Genomic DNA, 21,797 nt, shown 5'->3' with positions numbered 1-21,797 from the left:
AACTATTAATACATATAATAAATATGTATTAATACTATTAAGGCATATAATAAATATTGCTAGTTAAAAAAAAAACACCTCTGGGGAAAAAGAAGTAAAATAAGGAATGTAAGGAACAAAAGACTAAGTACCTGTCTAACTCAGTTTCTTTTGCAATGGCTTTCTGAGTAACAGTCATGATATCTTCTTCAAGCTGGAGAACCTTTGAAGCAGCCTCATCGTGCTTCTTCTTCAAGTCATTATTTTCTCTTTTAAAATCTTCTGATGCTTGAATATTTTCCTTTTAAAAAAATGCACATAGATGCCATTTAAAAATGTGATTCTTCAGAAGTAAAACATACTATTTGAATTAATGCCAAAATATGGCCATTAGATTTCTTCTCTTCCTTAAAATGTATAACTAGCCCATTTAAAGTATATATAAATAAATATATATTGAATATTTCTATGCACAGTTCATATATTAATAAGGGGTCAATAAGGAGTTTGTTTGGGCACAAGCATTCAGTTATTCAGAGCCTACCAAACACTTCAGAGTACAGAATAAACACATTATTTCCTATCTTTTGCCCATTTCCTTTAGGCAAACAAACCACTGACTGTCTAGCTTAGGAAACAAAGAACTTTTATTTCTCTTTGTACTTGCTTTTACTTAAAAAGAAGACCTTGCATTTTTCCAGACAGTTACACTACAGTAGCAAACCACAGTAAAGACAACTTCAAGCAGAAGGAGAAACAAAACAAAACAAAATTCTGATTTAGAGCTGGTTACTACATGACATTCTCCTAGCTAGAACATACAGAATGCCTCACATAGCTCAAAGAAGCTCACACAACCATTGTAGGATTTATGGAAGCTGAGATAGAGGACAATGACAATACCCAAAACAGATCCCTTTGTCTGAAAACTGACAAATACAATATGGGAAACCACTCTTAAGTATTGCATTTGTTGTCTAATTACAGTAATGTCCATATTGTTCTAAGGCAATGGACAGCTGAATGCCATCTCCACTGCAGCAAAACAGCCATTTAAAGTCATCTTAAATAAGCCTGAAAATGTTTTTTTTTTTTTTTCAATATAAGTATTTTGTTGAAAAAAATAGATAAGTAACACTAAAGTAAATCACACATACTGAGATAATATGCCACCCTTTTTCTGATATTAGAGTATGATAAAGCTCAGCTTATTACCAACCATGACAGCGACATGAATCAAAGTGTAAAACGAGGTCAAGACAGACTGACCAACATACCTAACTACAGCATGACTTAGGAGTGTTTGTGTAGCTACTAAGGTACAAGTTGTCTTTCTGCTCTAGATTTGGAAGACTAAAGCACTAGTTCATCTATTCATTTTTAAACAAAGCTCAAAGCCCTGAAATAACAAGACTGTACTGTTACATCAAGAGAAACACATCAGTCAGACTTTACGAAGAACCCCTACTGACCAAATTCCAACCTAACAAACAATGTTTTAAGTACAATAAAATATAATGAGGACTGGGTTTAGTCATTAATTGTCAAGATACACGGTTCACAAATATAATTAAGCCTCACTTTTACAAGCAACTAAACAGAAGTTTGAGCATTATAATTTTTGGGGGGGGGGAGGGGGTTGAGGGGTAGGCAGTACTGAATTGAGGAGTGGCAAATGTATCTGATGACTCATTCACTTGCTACACACTAAACCAGCATGTAGATTTTTATTTTTGTTATATATGCTACATAAAAAAGGACTAATATATTACTACTATTTGAACTCTGAATGGCTTTCTTATGTCTTGATATTAAAAAGAATTTTAAGGGATCATGAATGTGCCATCTTTTTCTAAAAAACAGCATTGGAGAAGATAACCCACAACTTTCATAAGCCTTTATTTTTTTAAGAGCTATCAGTTTCTTGCAACTAAAAATACAAATACGTGGTGTAACAAGGGCAGGATATTTTAATTAAAGTCAGTATTCCAAGTAAAACTTGCTATAACCAGCAGCAACAACACACTCTATAATTGCTTGTCCTCCCCTAGTGCAGTGGAGACTAATTACTTGCTCCTGTTTTGAAAGCCTAGTATAGTAAAAAGTCTATTTACAATGCATTTCTGTGTTTTCTCTAAACACCACTTTGGTATAACTGTAACTGTTGTAACCCAAGTGCCTTCAAAAGAATTTAATCTGATACATTATATATACAAACTGTACAAACAGTTCAAACAGGCTGCCAAAGGTAACATATATTAAAAGGAATTAATAGCCTGAAAAAAATTCTCTCCACAAACAGCATTACAATTGATGCTGCTTTGCTAGTTATTCTAAAGGGACGTGGTACTAAAATGTAAAAGTTCCATACTTAACAGATTCTCACCTAATAAACCTGTTTAGATACAACTAAAGCCCTACAGTTTTTAAAGAAAAAAAAAGGATTAATTTTTAGAGATGATTTGTTATTTTACAGAATTCTTAGTAATTCAATTTAGATGCAGCAACCTCTAGTCCCATACACCGGTTACAGTGGTTTCAGAGCCTGTAAAATTTAAAATGAGTGCTCTTAGACTATTTTACAGGTAAAGTCAACTGTGTTTAGAAGGAGTCTAAAGGGGAAGAATATAATAAGTACATCAAATAAATGTACAACTCCACTTACAGAAAAGATAATTACTTTCTGTAATCATTGCTTTAATTCATTTATCTTATCTGGTACATCTACCAACATTATGTATTTTCTTCCACCTTCTTAACAGAGGAATAAAAAAAGCAGAGCAAGAGCATGAATCATTTTAATGAACTGGTTTAAAAACGCTCAACAATTTTAAGGTTATTTTTAATCCAGTTACAAATGCAGCTACCCCATCTCCTTCCCTAGGTTTGCAACAGCCAAGAGGGTGGATGTGGGAAGCAAACTGCACCACAAGAGTAAGCAACCTAAAATTACTTAAATCAGCTTTACTGCTGCAAAAGAAGTTATCAAAACAAAAATTCCTGTACCTACTAGGAGTCTCATTAGGAAAATGAAACAATAAAAATTCAATAAGCTCTAAATTTCCCTAGAATCAAAATTCCACTTTGAAAATCTTGATATACCTTCAGATAGGGAACAAGAAGAAATATGGGGGTTCCAAAATCTTTACTGCTGTTCTAAAATGGCAGAAGATTTAAGGTTGATTAGTTTTAAAATATTTTTTTAGTAATTCCATGTTACACTGTCCTCATAAAGCTATTACAAGCTCTACCTAAAGGATATGCAAAGATCATGCCTGGAGTCATCCTTGAAACAGGTTTAAAATCCATGTAATAAATAAATTTCCACACAAAAGGACTAATAATCTTTCATTTGAGAATAGAATAGCCATAATATTTCTAAATTCTCACTTTTATAGGAGAGCACCATGGCAAAAATCCTCACATTCAAGAATGCAGAACAGCATGCTTTCTCTTATTTCTTACTTCTAGTGGATTTTTACAACAGCAGTAAAACATTGCTGAGCACAGCCTGGTTAATGGAATGGTACAGACATCTCTTTCTATGATTAGCACATACAAGACATTTTTCAAACATACTGAAGGTAGAGAGAGATCCAGCAGGCAGAATAAAATACTTGAAAATACAATCCAAGAATACTTCCAGACATGACACCTTGCAGCATAGCAATGGTCAGCATAGCTTTTTAGGTTACATCCTCCCTCTTCATAACATGCAGAACTCCATACCAACCTTTTCAAAACCATCCCACACCTAAAACATTCACCTTTGATTAATGGCTATTATCCGCAGCCCCTTTTTTCACCTTTTAGAGAATGCATACACCATAATGAAGAGGGGTGAGAAGTTTAAAATGAGCTATGCAGCTCAAACTGAAGAGGTCAAATCACTAAATACAAGGCAATGTATTTAAAAAAAAAAATTAGAAAAAGCAAACAATCACCAAAAAAGAAAGCAGCACCGCCTTGCAGCTGGATTGATTTATCTGGATGCAATTTAGTGTCAGAGGAATCATTAAACTTGATATCCTACAGAGAATTTAGAGGGCTTAGATGAATTATCTGCAGGAGCCTTTTCTTTATGCCACTGACATCACAGCAGCTCGAACGGAACCATGTGAAACACTTGTCTGACATCATACTCTGTTTAAGGACCTCTGAGTATAAATGATGAACACAACAGAACACCACTGCAGACAGTGCAAAATCCAAGTCTGCCCATAACACATAACACGAAAGTTCTGAAAGGAAACCTCAAGTTGTAATTTTTCTTTCTAAAAAAATTTAAGCATTCAGTAAAGTAAAAGAGCAAACCAACTCCAAATAAAGTCAATGACATTAAGCTTTCATCCTTGTGACTACGACTTGTAATAGAAATACTGCTCTAAATAAGACTGCAGTCGGTCTATTTTAAAAATATAAAATGTCACAGCGGTAGTACTTTAACTAACATCATAAAGTGATCAAAAGTACAAAACTAAGGTCTGCAAGGTCTACAAAACTAAATCTGTAAGAGTTAATCTTAAGTTACATCAGTCACTCAATTACTGTCATGAAGATTACAAACATGCAAGTTTTTGGAGGAGGCAGCTGAAGCATTTACACACACTATGATTTTGCAGCATGTATTTACATGTCAGAACGTAAATTTCTTAAAATGTGCTATAATTTCACTATAAGCTACTGATTTTGCAAAGTCGTTTCCATGAATACATAATTTGAATTGTAGAATATCTCAAGCTACTATTTAATTTTCCAGTGAAATAATTTTCAATTGCCCAGTTTAAGAAATATTCACACACAGAACAGTGAAAAAAACATGAAACAGGGTTTTCTTTTCATATGACGTTTATAGTACCCAAGGGGGCTGTAATTGCTGGTACCAACCTGAGCAAATTCTGAGTGCTTAATTTGTGTCTAAAATTAAATGAAACTGGGGGGAGGTTTGCTTTTTGGGCTGGGGGGCAGTATGCCTTTTGGACAGTTTTTTGTTACTTAATTTTTGGAGGTTTTTTCCCGCTAAAACTATGCATCTTCCTGACCAAAAGATTTTCATACATGCAGCACACATAACAGTATGAACAGAGCCTGGTCTAAAGAGACACTGAAAAAACAACCGATTCACTTAATTCTATGCACTCAGGCTGAACTGGGCACTTGCACTGCTTACTCATACTGCTGACATTACCACATTGCACAACAGTCTTTTTTCACCATCTAAGCAGAGAAACTTCTTGAAATGGCAACTTCTCCTCAAAAGCCAGCTTAAATGAATCCCTGATATTTGAATAAAATTCTCTAATAAATAAAGCTACTGTGCAGGTAGAACCTGTCAGCAGAATGCGAATTTACATGGATGCCTTATTAAAATTCCTCATCAGATAGATGAATAAGCCCACTTTTAAAAAGTTAAATGGTAAACTAAATTTACAAAAAGCGTGAAAGAACAAGTTTATGAAGTCAGTAAATTCACTTCTGCATCAATTTATGCCAGCATCATAACAGAAACACTATTCAAATGTTCACAAGATCAAAGGATGAACAGGCAGTCTTCAAATCCATTGCTTCTGACTCAAGCTAAACATAGAAACTACTGTCAGAGGAATAAGACTTGTCACCAGTCACATGGAAGAAATCAGTTTACAAGTGCCCTCTTCCCACTAGAGGGAGACCAATGACTGCAAAAGCATCTTTTGCAAGCTCTGCTCTCTACAAAAGTACAAAACCAGTGTTCACAAAATTGAATAGTTGCAGAGTATCAAAGGAATGACCAATGAAATACACACAATGACTACTACATGCTTCTCTTCAGCACAGTAAGACTGAATCTTAAAACAGTAGGCAAGTGCTCAGCTGCCACAGACCTTACACACAGTTTAAGCATACACAAAACTGGGAACACAAAGACTAAGAAGCATTCTTATTCTGTACAGAGCTATACACATTTTATATTCATAATGTCTAAGATGAAGATTAGAAATATTCATATTATCATTTTCTAAAAAAAAACATTCTAAGCTTTTGTTCCATTTTTTTTAAAGTTCGTTTCCTTCAATTTTTAAAAAGGAAAATATATGTAGATAAAAGCAGCATAATAATGTTATTCAACACACTGATTACGTACCAGTTTATGAAAGTAAACCAAAGGAAAAGTTGAAATATTAAAAGCAACCTGAAACAGTTCTGTAATTATGTATAATGTGTCATCTTCTTAAGCAAAATAATCATAGTGTGTAACTACATCATTATTTTAACAGTGTTATATCGCTAGAGTTGCAAGTTGTATATATGGCATGATCCTAAATAAAAGTATGCTACCAGGGAACATCACCCTAGTAAAAACAAACTGAAACATTAACAGAAGGTTGTAGGAAAAAATGTGACGTTTCTGAAACATTTCCAATAATTTCGCATTTACTCTGAATTCCCACACAGAGTAGTAACAGATTAAGTTAAATCTTCACACTCAGTAAGAAGTATTTTAATGTCATCTGGGGAAAAAATGTAGGAATGGTTTAACTGACGTGAAACTGCTGCAAAGGAATAGTATGCTCTCCTCTAACTGAAAATATAGCAAGCCTATGGCAAGCCCTTTTCAAAAGGCTAAACGAGGGGGGCAGGAAATTTTCCTACTTGGGAGCAGGAAAAAGGAAAGGCCACTTATACTCTCTCCAAACTGATTGTCAGAAGAACTACATACTGCATTAAGGAGGCCGTGGATAAGAGGAAAAAGATCAACCTAAAAAAAAAAGAGACTGAATTTGTCCCTCATCTTACAGTATCTCTTTAGCAGGGTGGGGTTATCAACACAACTTAGTGGTAATAAACCATAAGTACACACTAAAAAAGTGGGGTTGGACAGCATGTTCCCTCTGAGTGCAAACACTGACTAATGCAGAGCTGTGTGTCTTGCAAATATCTTTTTTTCTGTGACAGTGGCAACAACAAAAAAATTTTGTCTGCAGAATCATTCATGTGTTGAATACATTTTTTTTATTAATGTGATAAAGCACTAAAAAATTACCCAAATCTAAAAAAGCAAAACCCTTTAAGGACAAGAGTGCAATAACATGTTACAAGAAGATCTGTTTCAGGAACTCTCCTATTTGTAAAACTCAAAAAATGGGAATCTTTTCAATACCTGAAAACATACACGGATCCCAATAGTCAAGCCTCATGGAGCACTGATTGTATTACACCTGAACAGACTCTTAAAAGCCATGTTCTTAAAAGACTGGCCTACTTTAAGCTCATCTCTTCCTAGTATTTTCCCCAACCACTTACAAAATACCCCAACTCAGCAAAAAGCAGACAGAGAAGACACCAGTTCCACTGCCCAAAATTCTGTAAGAGTAACTAGGTGTGAAAAGAGGTCATTTAATAAGGAGTAGGAGGGAGGCACTAATTGGGATTAGCTGTGGCACTGTCATGTCTACAACTATCCTATTTTAAGAAAGCAATTTTTAAGAAGCATCTCTTAATGATCCAAACTACTTCTGAGCTATTTCTGAAAACAAAGTACTGATAAAAATCAACTTTGGTGTTGATTTTTATATCAAGAATAAAATCATCTAAAGGCATATGAATAAATATGAATAAAAATGGGATTTTAACAGAACTGTTTTTTAAAGAAACATTTTCAAATTAGGAACTTGGAGGTTTCCCATCCTGCACCAAAGTAAAGTAACTTAGGTACGACAAGCCCTAACCTCTTAGGTAACTTAGGTACTAAAACTCCTAACCACACCTTCCACATTCTGTTCAATTCAATTACAAAAATATAACATAGCTGAACAATGGATTTGATCAAAAGACAAAACACACGAGGTAAGATACCCATATAACTTCCTCTGAAGAAACTAAGAAAGATTTTCATAAATTGGGCAGATTGGCAAGTATTATGCATTTAGGGGTTCGTAACTCCAGGGCTCCCTTATCACAATACAAATGTAATAAGCATATTTTAGTTGCTAATACATTGGCAGCATAAAGAGCTCTGCATTCAATTAGGATCAAATACATCTGCCTGTACAGACACATGCACTTCCCTGACACATGCAATTACTGCTTTTTTAAAACACAGTACTTGGTACTACTGTAGATTTTTTTAGAGCTTTTTGCACAATCAGAAATATATGGTTTCTTTCCTGATGGAAGTACTTGCAAAAACAAAAAAAAAAGAACACTGAGCCTGCACATGGGTTCAGTGTAACTTACCTTTACTTTTAACAGAAATATAATCATATCAATTACAGCTGCCTTAAACTACAACAGTATTAACATCCACTATATACAGTAATTATAATTTCTTATATGGCCTATTCTGTTTTATTAATTGTTGTTCACTCATCTAATACACTCTAAAGTCTATTGGAAGATATTTTAAAGTAGAATTCCAAAAAGTTAAACCTTTGCCTAAGTTAAAGATTTTTTAAAATACAGATTTTAAATTCATCTGTTCCACTTAATACCTATTTTGTGTATTAAAAGTTTGTAGAGCATAACAAAAAATTCACATGCATATGAAAAAAGAGAACTAGAAACAAAAGAAGAAAATAAAAAGCCCCCATAGTACTTAGTTAAAACATCCAGTCAAAGGCAAAAAACATATAAGCCAAGCCAAAACAACATGGCCTGCACTAAGCACCTGTGATGATTCTGCTGTTATAGAAAATACAAATACATTCTGATTACTTACCACTTCTAGGATTACCCCCTGTAGCCTAATATAAAAACATCCAAATTAACACACTGCTTAGGTTTATTGCCAACAACAACTACTCACACCACACAAAGAGCACTGGATTGTCTGCGGGCTGTGTTCAGGAGCTGCTCTGTAAGACCTGTCTTAGCGGTTAGTTGGAATGGAGGTGTTTTGTGGAGTTGTTTCGTTTGGATTTTGGGGTTTGGTAGATGCTTCATTTTTTAAAATAAGTCACAAGAAAAATAAAACCTAGATACTGAAATTCAGCTGAGTGCTGTACCAGTGCTTCTCAGGAATCTTTAAATCAATCCATTAACACACTGTATGTATTCCCAGCAAACATATATTACATAATCCTGTGATCTCCTGCTGTATTTTGTATACTGGGCTGGGGGGCATGGAGAGTCAGTCATCTCTAAGACTGGAGAGATACATATAAAGCACTGCTTATTAAAATTTCCAATGTTTAAAACATTAAGTTACTGCACCTGATTTAGTAGATGCTCACCTAATTTTCAGGAAAAACACTCAATTTATATTCTGCTTATATACATAGACAAATTAACACTTTTTCAACTCAGCAGGTATGTTTCTTTTTTTTTTTTTTTAAGTGAGAAACAGACAACAGGAAAAAAAATGCAAAATAAGATGGCATCAAATTCTTAGAGACAAAAAAAAAAAAGCCTAAATTAGAAAACTTCCATAGTATTTTAGCCAGGCAAAGAGCTACATCAGCCTCAGGTCAGGTATCTATTTGTAGCTAAATACAAGTGAAAAGTTTGTCACACTGCATTCTCTCTTCATGAAAATACAAGGCCAAAGCAGAACAATAGTAGATTAAAAAGAGAGAGTAAAAAACACAAACTCAAACATTCCTGAAATTAAGTTCTATTTGCTAAATTCTGGTATCTATAGAGGCAAAACTATTCTGGATTAGAGAAGTTCACAGAAAAATGTGAGAAAGCATTGAGACATTTTTGTTCCTATGCAGTCTAACTGTATCTTTGTGTGACAGCAATCAGAACCCCATTTCAGAAAGTGTTTTAAAAGGGAATTGTAAAGCTAACATGGATTGGAACTGTCAGTTGTTTTCAAACATTTTTTTAAATAAGAGCCTCAAGGGACAATGTACAGTATCTATATAGCTCACTCAGATTTATCCACCAAACTTATATGATCTGTAAATCAATGAAATGTGAATTTATATCCTTCTCTCATTGATTTGAGCTAGTTCTCCCATCCATGTGAAATTAAAATCATTTTTAATAGAAAAAAACTTTTTTCTGAACAACATCTTATCATTTCTTTTCTCCTTAGCCAACACTCCAGTCCATTTCATTCACTGTTCAAAAGTATACTACAAAGCACCAACATTTTCAAGTTCTCTCAAAAAATTCCTATTAAAGGTGTATGACACAGGACTGTTGACATGTACATACTAGTTCCTAGAAATAGTCTATTAACTGCTGTCCACATCTAAATTATGTAGGTTTCATTACTTCAAATTTGTCCATGTCACCACCTCCCTCCCACATGTTTTTAATCTTCCCCTAGAAGTTGGTTTTTTTAAAAAGCAGCAGCTTAAAAACAGATTAGGTCCAACTTTTAGGTGCCCTTTTTATAGTATTAGATTTCCTCCTTACCACACGAGAATTTCAAATTAAGCTGGCTTTGGTTTAGGCTACATTTACATCTTCACTATTGATTAACCCTTTAAGCAGATTTTTAGGTTTTATGTTTTTTTTCCTTTTGAATTGTGAAACCTTTTAAGAGAAGACAGTTACTAGCTACTTTTCACTATTTACACACCTTGGCAGAAGCATTCTCTGTTGATCTTTGCTTTTCATACCAAAAATTGTTACCATTTTGTTCTGTGTTCTATGCAATTATTCCCTAAGGAGAGGTTTTTTTAGAAGCTTTCCTCCATTTTAAATTAAAGTAAGAAAACTTTAAATTATCAACTACTTTCCACTATGAATTCCACAGTTAAATATCAAACATCTGGTAACAGTTGTCATCGATTATCTTACCAAGCCTGGTAACAAAAGCTTTAAATATTTTAGCCATTTTATGACATAAAAGGAATAGTGGCAGGAGGTTAATAGGAACTGACCTATTCTAGTTTAAATGTCTATCAAACTGCTGAGAGGTTTTGATAGCTGATTTTCACAGTTTGACTGGTTCTTGAAAAAGCAGTAATACAGACATTATGAGTCAGTTCTAATCAGTTAAACAACTAACCTTTTGCTCTGCTTGCAGTTGTTCACATCTCTGCTTTTCATGGTTAAGTTCTTTTTCCAGTTGTTCAACTTGATCTCTGAGTTGTGTAGTTTCCTTTTCCAGAACAGAAGTTACCTTTAACAGCTCTTCTTTTTCTTTTATTATTTTTTCAATTTTAAACTGCAAAAAAAAAAAAAAGAAGAAAATAATGGGGTTTGGTAATTTTTCTCCCTTTCATTCTAGCCAAACAAGTGGATAAGTAATTACTCCAGTGTTTGAGCAGAAACACAAACTGTCTGTTCCCTGTTTAGGTTATTACAGTTTTCCCCTTATTCTCAAATTTCTGAAGTTTAATTGCTCTTACTGCATAGTACCAGACTACCATTACATAGCATACTTTGCAGTGTCCTGATTTATCCTCAATTTTTCCTTCCTTAAATGAAGTGCCTTTACTGTTCCCGAGTGACAGCAACTGTGGAAGAGCTAATTGTGATGATGACAGCTTGGTGACAAAATGACAGCTGACTCTAGAGACACACATTCTCTCTACAGCAGTATTTGAGGAATTTCTTGAGAAAAATGAATATGCACATACACCCCACACCACACAAACACCTGAAAAGTAAACCCTGGAAGATGAAAAGTAAGCCCTGTGCCCTTTCACCTAAAGGGAGTTTATAACAAAGACAAGCAGACTATTTAGTAAGGCTATTCTAGCAACAGAGCAAGGTTTCAAACTAAAAGAGGATAAATTCAGATTAAAGGAAGAAATTTTTATGTTGAAGGTGGTGAAATACTAGAAAGGGTTGCCAAGAGAGGTGGTAGATGCAACACCCTTGGAAAAGCTGAAGGTCAGGCTGAATGGGGCTGTGAGCAACCTGATCCAGTTGGAGATGTCACCACTCACTTCAGGGGGCTGGAGTACATGACACTGTACAGTCCCTTCCAACCCAAACCATTCTATAGTTCTATAAACAAGGATCATAAGAAATACTTGAGAACTTATTTAATTATAGTACTACAAGAAGTTATCTGAAAAGCAAAAACATTCCAGATGTATCTCTGTACTAAACCTCTCATCCCTAAATTTTGAAAGCCATAAATCAAACACATGCATGTATGTGCCTAGATGCAGCTAACTGGATAAAATGTCTGATACCAAAGTAAGGGAACTGCACTGAACAATTTTCCAAGAAGCAATTCAAACAAAAGTTTGCTTGGGTTTCTTTTTTGTCTGGATTTAAATAGGGTTCAGCCGACAAACTGCAACAAGCAAAGGTAAAACACTTTGACTCTGGATATACAAACACAAGACCAATCACAACTCTCTAGCATACACTGAGAATACACTGCATAGAAAACTACTTTAAATAAAATAAGAGCTACTCTAATATATTTAGGCACCTGCAATTTTTCAGCTGAATCTCCATGGCTCTTAACTTGGGCAAAAATAAAAGTATACTGATTCCATAACTCTTCTTCCTTACAAGCACAATGTCACACAAAGGGTATCTTCCCTCCCCTCCAGTTAGTTGGTGACTACAGATGTGAGAGAAGAGCAGCATCTACTCTTATGTTTCTCTATCCATGCTTAGTGCTATACATTTTTACATTTTGATTTAACCTGTAAATGTTCTGAACTTCAACCAAATACTATAGAATAATCCAGAAATATATACATTACACAGACACATGCAGGTCTTTTCCTACTAGTTTTTTCTTCAGTATCTGTGATTGTGTATATAGTACAAAAAGAAATAGCATTTTAAGAATTTTTGTATCAAACCTCAAGAAGTCCAGCTTTTGTGGTCACCACTAACATATCAGAGTTTCCTTCATCTTCCATAGTGAGCAATTCTTCCACAGGAGAAGAGGTACGAAACTGGAAAGGTGTGCTTGCTCCACGGATTTCTCCTTTGTAAGTCACGTAACAGAACTGATAAAATTCTCCATCATCATTTGGTAGATAATATCCTATCAAAATAAATTCATATTTGAAGAAATATTCTACACAAGCTTACAAGCCTCCATCTGCAGACAGATTACCACATCATGTTTGACTTACAGATTTCACGCTCATTGCCTTGGTATGGCATAAATATCCCACCAAAACAGCAGAAAGGCAAAGTCATCCTATTGAGCAACCTTCATCCCCCAGCAATTTCTACTAGCATTTAAGACAAAGATTAAACAGAGTTAGGCAATAGCTGCTGTATGTACACATCACGTCACATACATCAGGTAATAGCTGCTGCATATAATTTATGAAACAGAATCATTGCAATCAGATCCATGAAGTTGCATCATGCCCACATTATCGTGTGACTGCTGTACAGTCACAGAACAGAGAGTAACTGATTTTTTGGCCTTGAAATACATACACAAGCAAATACAACAGAAAAAGACAAAATAATATGCAATGACAAGACATCTGCAACTTCACCGGGTACCACTTGTACATAGTATTTTGCTGTTGTTTTGGAGGGCAGGGGTTTGTGGGACAAACATCCTTTTTGGCTATTTTTTAATGCCAAAGAACAGAAATGTTCTGAATGGGTGACACTAGCTGAAAGATAAGAGCCCGGAGTTTAACAAAGAGCTTATTTTTTAAAATTGAAAACAATTCTTCTAGATTTTACAAGGCAAGAATAAATCCTCTTTCTTGAAGCTATGTAATGGTACATGATGAAACCAAATTATTTGAGAAGAATTTCTATGTGACTATCCAACTGAACTGTTGCCCCCTGAAGTTTCAAGCCTCTCGCACGACCCAGATTCACAGAGTAAGATTTATCAATGTTAAACAATCATTTCAAGAACTACTGACATTTTTACCTTAATTAGTATATTCAAGACAATTTGATGGTAAGAAAACCAGCTAGTTTTATTCAGAATACTTATTTTCAGATACTGTAGCCAGCCTGAGGATGATACTAACACAATAAACCCTCACCTAGTATTCAGTCCAGTAGCTGATGTCACCCAATTCAGCTCTTATTTCACCACATATCTATCTTCTCCCTTTCTAAATTTATCATTAACTTTTCACCAACTTTCATTCCAGATTCCTGGAAGTCTTTTCCCAGTACTCTTAGCTACCTTTCCTAGAAATAGTAAAACATTACATTTGCTGTATAGACAACACTTGTATCAAGAACTTCATTATTCCATTAGTCTTATACTTTATTAACAGTCGGTCATGGAATAGTATCTGAATCTCAAAACATCAGGATTCATGCTTTTGGGCCTGGCTACACTTTCCTATATAGCACTGTAGTTCAATTTGCCTGATTCACTGCTTAAGTAAGGTGAAACTATGCAGAAATAAATGCAGAACTATCTACATTGCTGCTTCTGCACATTTCAATATTGGTTCAGACAAATTGATTTTGAAACTACTGTAAGTCTCTTTTCTTGTTCTAACATGTACTGGAGAAACAGATTTCTGATTATTTTCTTCCAGCACAATTACTTGATCATAAAAAAAAAAAAACAACCAGGTTTAACATGCTGCACAACATTTCCTATTTAGCTCAGATAATTAAGCTCCTGTAAGCTCTACTGATCTCAGCAACATTAAAATATCTTGCCAAAGACAACCAGGAGACTGTTTGAATGGAGATTCAATCTGGCAGCTCCATAAAAGTGGAGATCTGTCAGGATGGAACGTAACGGATGAGACAGAGATACTTGGTGTCTTAATGTACAGTAAAATTTCTATGTACAAAGGACTGATAATGGCAGTTCTACTGAACAGAACAGTTATACTCTTCTAGATAATTTCTTGTTTCAGTCCAATCCAATTTCATTTATGCAGTGAACTTTGGCAACTGTAAAAGAAACTAATGATTTCCTTCCACTTTCTACAGAGCACACACACTTCAATCAACTTCAAGGTTATGAAATGGTTATCAGGTTATCCGACCATGTGGATATGGTCATCATTGAAAGCATCAGAATAAAAAAAGACCCAGCAAGAGAAAGAACTGAACTCATCAAAGCTATCACTATTTGCAGCTTTAATAGGACAACAAGCTAATACAGTCATCATTTCAGGACTTCAATTATTTAATTTTTTATTGTTTTAAGCAATAAACACACACACAAACAAAGACTAGGGCCAAGACTAGGAAGTAAATAGGTAATAGCTGCTGCAAGTAAAAAAGAAGGTAAGATTGTACATAACATTCTGTTTGTACACAGAAAAGCATTAATTCAGTGGAGGTGCTCTTTTCACGAGAAATCTTCAATGTGTGTAGATTTTTGACATTTGTCATCTCCTGTGGCAACAAGTTCTGCATGTTAACTGTGTTATAAAAGTATCGTATCTACCTCTATTTTGAACTTGTCAACTTGTCACTTGGTAGCTTACATGCATGGTTCCTATTTTTTTTGCTATATAGAATGGTTAATTCACTCATGTCATGGATAGCTGATTTTAGAGACATCAGTCACTTCACATTACTTTCCTTGCCCAGCCTGAAAAACCTGGCAGAAGGAAGTCTGGAAGGTCACTTTGTCAGCTTTTCCACTCAAGAGGCTGTTGTCAGCACCTGAGATTACTGTGGCTGTTCTGAAACAACTGTATGGAATTCTCATCCTTCCAAACCAGGAAACCTGCTCAAGAGCTGCACTACTCCCTCATGGTAAAAATGCTCTTCCTAATGTCAGACATAAACTTCTCATGTCATAACCCACAGGCGTTGTCTTTTTTTTCTATTTAAGAAGTATGGCTCGCATCTTTGCAACTCCACACCCTTACAGAGAAGCCATTTCTTAATTTTGATCTCCTTTGTTGCACTTTACTAGACCTGTTTTCAGACTGCAAAGGGGAGGGAGAGGGTACGACTTGCACACAGTGTTGAAAATGTAGTCATACTATAGACTTGTACAGTGGTGCAACATTTTCTGGTTTGTTTCTTAAAAGCCTCAGATATTTCCATCAATTCCTTGCAGCAAAAAGTCCCTTGCAACTCTATGACTTCTCTGAACTTTGATGAAACCACCATCTACACTATTTATTCTTTGACAAGAATCACTTCACATCGAAAATGTTTAAAAACTCCAGAGACTAAAGACTATATAAAGACACAATGCACTAAGAGAGGCCAAGATTAAAAGGAACCTGCTTATGGTTAAACAAAGTCACTTATTGTATTTTAATAGTTTCCAGCAGAGCTTCTCCATCAGTCATGAAAATCTGCCATTACTTTGTAAAGAACATACTAAGTCACATACTTTTCCTTACAATTTTCCTTGACATCTAAAATAAGACTCAACTTCCCACAGTGAAATGTTGAAAATTATCCTCCAATTTGTCTTTTTTAAACTCCAGAACTGTTATACAATGCTCAGCACCTAAATGAACCGACAAGTACTTAAAAAGCTGAGTAGGCTGGAAAATACAGAGAGACACTGCCTTATACACACCTTGAAAAGTCAGCACACAATTAACAGTTGATCCTTCCACATAATTTTCTGGCATAGGTGACCAAAGAAATGTGTAATAATCTCTTGCCGTACTCCAACCAACCTAAAATTAAATAAATCACAACAAAAAAGAATTTTAAAAATATTAAAAATAGAAAGAGAAAACATTAAACAGAAGAATTTGATATACACAGTTAAGATATCATGGTCTGGCCTTTACAACACACTGTAATATGCATATTTCTTCTTCAAAATGCAATTAAAAGATACTTAACAATGTTTACAAATCAGGAATATGTTAACAAGCATGTCAAAGATTTAGCATTAATTTTATTAAGCTTGTTACCTAAGGCAGTAAATGGGTCTAAGGCAATAAAAGGGTCTATATAAAGTAAAACACCAGACAGTTTTTACTATATGTTAAACTATTTGGTACATTATTTTTTTTCTATACAGATACACATTTCTATATTAAAAATACAAAAATATTAATTCCTGATTTTATAAGGAAATTTCCTTAGTGAAGGTTCTGCAAATGTTGACTCTTTCGTATCCACAGTCCAACTGGTTCACCAAAAAATAAAACGGAGGAGGGAAAAAAAGCTTTCTATGCTACTGAAAGATCACAATTTACACTTGAATATTTTTGACAACTTCTAAATGCTAAAGACCAGCATTCCACTGAATGCTAACTCCCTCCTACATACACACCATGTCAGGAAAGAAAAAACACAGATCTGCATGAAAACATAACTCAGCTAAGTCAGCACAGTCTTGTGCAAACTTGAAAACCCCTCTGCTTTCAGAGTTTTCCTAAGAGGGCAGCTCTGCACAGTGGTGAGCCACTGGCACAGGCTGCTCAGAGAAGCTGTGGATGCCCCATCTCTGTAAATGTTCAAGGTCAGACTGGATGGAGCTCTGAGCAACCAGGTCTAGTGAGAGGGGTCCCTGCCCTCGGCAGGAGGGTTGAAACTACATCTTCTTTAACACCCCTTCCAACCCAGGCCATTCTATGAGCCTATGATTCTACCTCCTGAAGACATACATCCCAACAGGCCTGAAATACATTCAAATAAACCAGAAAGCCAAAGTAACTACTGTAAAGCAATGGATATTAATAATAGCATAATGGTAAAGGAAAAGAAGAAATATATCTGATTTATTCCACTGATGAAATAAAAATACCAAAACCTTATGTAATGCTAGATGTCAAACAGCTTATCAGTAACTGGGAATACTGTCATGGAAGAATTAAGGTATAGAAAGGGAATAAACTGTTTCCCAATTTTTATCAGGTAAGACTGTATCAATAGGAAGAAGTAAAAACCAAATATCCACACACAAAAACCACACAACCAAGAAAAGATTAAGTTAACAATCGTGATTTTCATTGCTTCAACAGGCAACATTTCCAAACTCCAGGTTTAGAACTCTTTCTTTACAAAGAATACATTTCAGCGGTGTATTTTAAAACAGCTGGGGTTTTAAAGGAATTTTCAATTAAAAAAGAAAAAAAAGGAGAATTTGTTTAGATAGGCAAAGAGAATATCAGAGGCAAAAGTAATTCAATAGCAAAGTAGCAATTATATATGTATATAGGCATATATTTCATGTATGCAAATTAATACACAGCATTAATTTTAAAAATTCTGAATAGATTATTCCATAGACATCCATTCACTTCTTCACTTTTTATTAAGAAGTATAGAAGAAACTAATGTTGAAGATTATGAAGAGTTTTTTATATTCTAAAAAAGCACAGATTAACAACAGTGAAACTAGATTAAATTCTCATTACTTTTGTAAGGCAACACTTATTGGAAGAGAAGCAGAGCAGATGCTCAACACATCCACTAGAATGGAATCATCTACCAGATCTTAAGCCTATTCCTAGCAAAAAAGAGTTCTATGATATCTTCTATCAAGCAGCTTTTTAAAATGTCAATGAAATGTCAATGAGGCTTCCTGGGGTTGTTGTTCCCACACTTTTAAATATCTCAGAAACAACATGGAAAACTCTTCCAGTAACTTGTAGTAGTAAAAGCAATTTTTTCTCAACAAAAGTTCACAAGAAACATTTTGCAAATTTTCACATTAGTCATGTCTTCAAATCCAACTCAGATATTACCTTTTTTTTTTTTTCTGAAATTGCTTTTACTTCAGAAAAGAGAAGCATATACTATTATTTGCTGTCCTAAACTAAAGCACACTGCTTTCTAAATTTAGCTCTCGGTGAGTGAAAAGTCAACATCATCTTTTTCGCTTCAGAAAAGAAACTAAATTATCACTGTATAGAACTGAAATAATATTTTTATCTGTTAAAAACCAGAATATGCACACAATGCTTCTAATGCTATTTTCATGACTAAAATAACTTTCTTCCTTCTGATAATTAACACTGGAAAACAGAGAAGAAACAAAATGTTCACACAGCGAACATAAACACGAAAATAAACAGTTTATTCCTGGAATTCCATCTTTTTATATTTTTCTTAGATATCACATATTGATTCATAAATTTAGTGATTTATCCTGAAACAAAAAGTTATTTTTATCAATACTCTACCTTTAGTAGTAATCAACAAAAGGTGGTTTTGGTCATTTAAAACTTTACCATACTGATACAAACAAAAGAATTACATAGAAAACAAATAACTCTCCTTGTCTGCTTCTCAGCAGGCACTGTATTTTTAAGTATAACTGTAATCTGTGGGCTGCTGGTAAAGAGAAAATTGTGACACATCAAGAGCTAGCAGGGAATACCCAAGGAAGTTTACCCCACAAGTATTTTTTGTAACAATTCCCCACATTTCCTGTCATCCATCATCTCTTTCCCCTGGTGAGGCACCCTGTCTTACATTCTTATGATCGTGACAATTCCATCCTTTCTCAATGGACACCAGCAAGATATCAGCAGGTGTGCATTGCCCAACAGCTCTTATCACTGCACAGAATTTGAGACAATTAGGGTTTTCCCTGCTACATGTTGCACGTGTCAAAACGTGACATTGCAGAGAAGGAAGTATGAAAAAATGTCACCTTCCTCACAGCTTAATACATTTCAAAAGGGGAAGGTGAGTATTCTGCAGCAAAGCAAATTAACTTAGTAACATTTTTCAACATCCTTCCTACATAACAATAAATATAGTTAAATTTCACTGGGTTATTTCTTAGATGGCACAAGCAAGGAGCAAAGCCACATAATGATATGATGAGAATAAAATAAAAACAATTTAAGTAATCCATGTTTTAGGTGTAGGATGTAGGTTTTTTTTTTTAAATCTGCTATTTTATCAACAGGTTTTAACAAACTTTCACTTTAGTAGTTTGTATCTTTTGTCAATATTCTCTTTAATAAGCATAGTATGGAGTACACAGTGGTTCCAAACTACAAAATACTATACTACATACATACATATACATAGTCATAAGCTTCTCTATGGCAACAGATTATACTATCACAGATACAAGACTTCAGCACACACTCAGCGGCTCAGCAGTGATTTAAATGTGATCTTTTACATAGATATTTCTTTCAGCTCAGAAAGAAAACCAATAGATGTCTAAACTTTAACTAGGGTTAAAACTATATGAAGAAAATTTAACACCACTTAAGAGAAAGTAAATAAAAATTGAGAAACTAAACTAGTGGCAAAAGCTATGAAGGAAATCAACAAAAAGTGAAAAATACGAAGAGAAGATGGGAATAGTCATCAGCAGCTCCACAGTGAGTTTATATGATAAATAAAACCTTGTAGCTTTGGAAGCAAAACAAAAAGCACCTTCAGAAACATCGGCATATTAGCTTAGAAAAATGGTTTCATTTCAGAATCAGAAAAGCTAGACTATTTGTCTTACTGCTGATGATACCAACAAAACCTACTACCAGTAATACAGACCATCTTCTAGGTTAGTCTCTGAAATGGGAGAGGAGTCCAGATCCTCCACAAGAACCCACTCGAAGCAAACACCTTACCTGTACTACAGCAACAGGAGGGAAATGGAAAATTGTCAGGTTGATAAGAACAAGAGTTTGATTATTTCAACTGCCAAAACAGCTGATATAAGTAACACTGAGCATCACTTCTCATGAAAACATTATATTGAAAACAAACAAATGCTTGTTAGAATGACTTGAAAATTTCATTCCTGCATTTGAAATTCAAAACAATGAAAAAAAAGCCACTGAGAGAAACTGGCCATTATAAAAATATATTTAAAATAAGTCTTCAATAGTACTGTATAATTTTTCATTTCCTTAATTTATTAAGCAAGTTCTAAAAATTTATTACAATTATGAATATTTATGAAGCTCCAAGCATATATATTTACTTTAATAATTAGAACTTAACAGCTGTTAAAAGACAGAAACAGGGGAAAGATGTGGAAACCCACACGTAATTCTTGTTGAAGACTCAGGTGAAGCCAACAGATCTATTTTGTTATGAAGAACACATTCTTAAACCAAAGTTAAAGTTCACTTTACTATCAGCTGAAAAAAAACAACCAACCAAAAAAACCCACCATCAAAAGCAAAAACAATCAACAAAAAGTCAACTACAAACATGAAACCAAGTTCCAGTCAAAATATAAAATATGTACTGATGCACAGTAGTACTGTCTTGCTATCAGAAATCTTAAGTAAATGAAAAATTTATATAGGACACACTGAGAAATTTTCTCTGAGCCAGGAACAGCAAAACAGGCACAGTTTATTAGTCCAGCTTAAAAACCTGGCACGAGCTGTGGCAACCATTACAACATCCACATTCAAGCACACAAACACTGCAAATTACAGAACTCCGACACAAAACCTTCTGAAGTTCAGAGGAGAAAAATTAAGCATTACCTGTCAAACTACACTCACTACACTTAACTCATTGTGAAGCCTGAACTCAGGTTCATCATCTGATGAGCACAGCAGCCATCTGCAGTGACTGACTGTGCTGATACCATAACTTTTTTAAGAATTCATTGAAAACTCTGAAAACATTTTGCTCAGAGTTCAAAAGTCAAAAAATAGAAACATTCTTATTTCTCAATCAAAAGAGCACATTAAGACTTAGATGATGTAACTTCCCAAAAGCAACAGAAAGAAAAACATCCATTTTACAACTGAGTTAGACATAAAGCATCTGCTACTCAATACATTCTTCTATATTCTCTACATTTAATTCTTTCAAACTCCACTCTGAAATACATTTTTAAATTAGATAGCTGTGAATAAATGCAAACATTCTTCCTTTTGTTCCAGAAGTTAACCAAGAGATTAACAATCCAGAACCCAAATCCTATTTTCACCTTCTGAGTCATGTTTTTAAACCAAAACATGACTACACATCATTTATACCACAAAAAAATGTCATATCCAAATTAGGTTATTATGTACAATGTATAAGTGAAACCTCACTTAATTTAATTTTCCCTCCATAAAATGGAAAGCTTTAATAGACCATTACAGAGT

The 21,797-nt window shown here is 34.5% G+C and overlaps 1 protein-coding gene across 3 annotated transcripts in view; it reads right to left on the bottom strand.

The window, feature by feature from the left end:
* Positions 1 to 21,797, bottom strand: part of TAX1BP1 (Tax1 binding protein 1) — a 55,537-nt gene that overhangs the window by 22,786 nt on the left and 10,954 nt on the right. For all 3 annotated transcript variants that reach the window (XM_059467410.1, XM_059467428.1, XM_059467419.1), the window contains exons 3-6: positions 16,334 to 16,436; positions 12,690 to 12,877; positions 10,925 to 11,083; positions 132 to 280 (exon numbers count right to left, since the gene is read on the bottom strand). In XM_059467410.1, the coding sequence (XP_059323393.1) occupies positions 132 to 280; positions 10,925 to 11,083; positions 12,690 to 12,877; positions 16,334 to 16,436 (599 nt within the window). The remainder of the gene's footprint in view (positions 1 to 131; positions 281 to 10,924; positions 11,084 to 12,689; positions 12,878 to 16,333; positions 16,437 to 21,797) is intronic.

This window comes from Ammospiza nelsoni, chromosome 1 (assembly GCF_027579445.1).
Source record: "Ammospiza nelsoni isolate bAmmNel1 chromosome 1, bAmmNel1.pri, whole genome shotgun sequence".
Taxonomy (NCBI): Eukaryota; Metazoa; Chordata; class Aves; order Passeriformes; family Passerellidae; genus Ammospiza; species Ammospiza nelsoni.
This window is presented reverse-complemented; position numbering and strand designations above follow the sequence as displayed.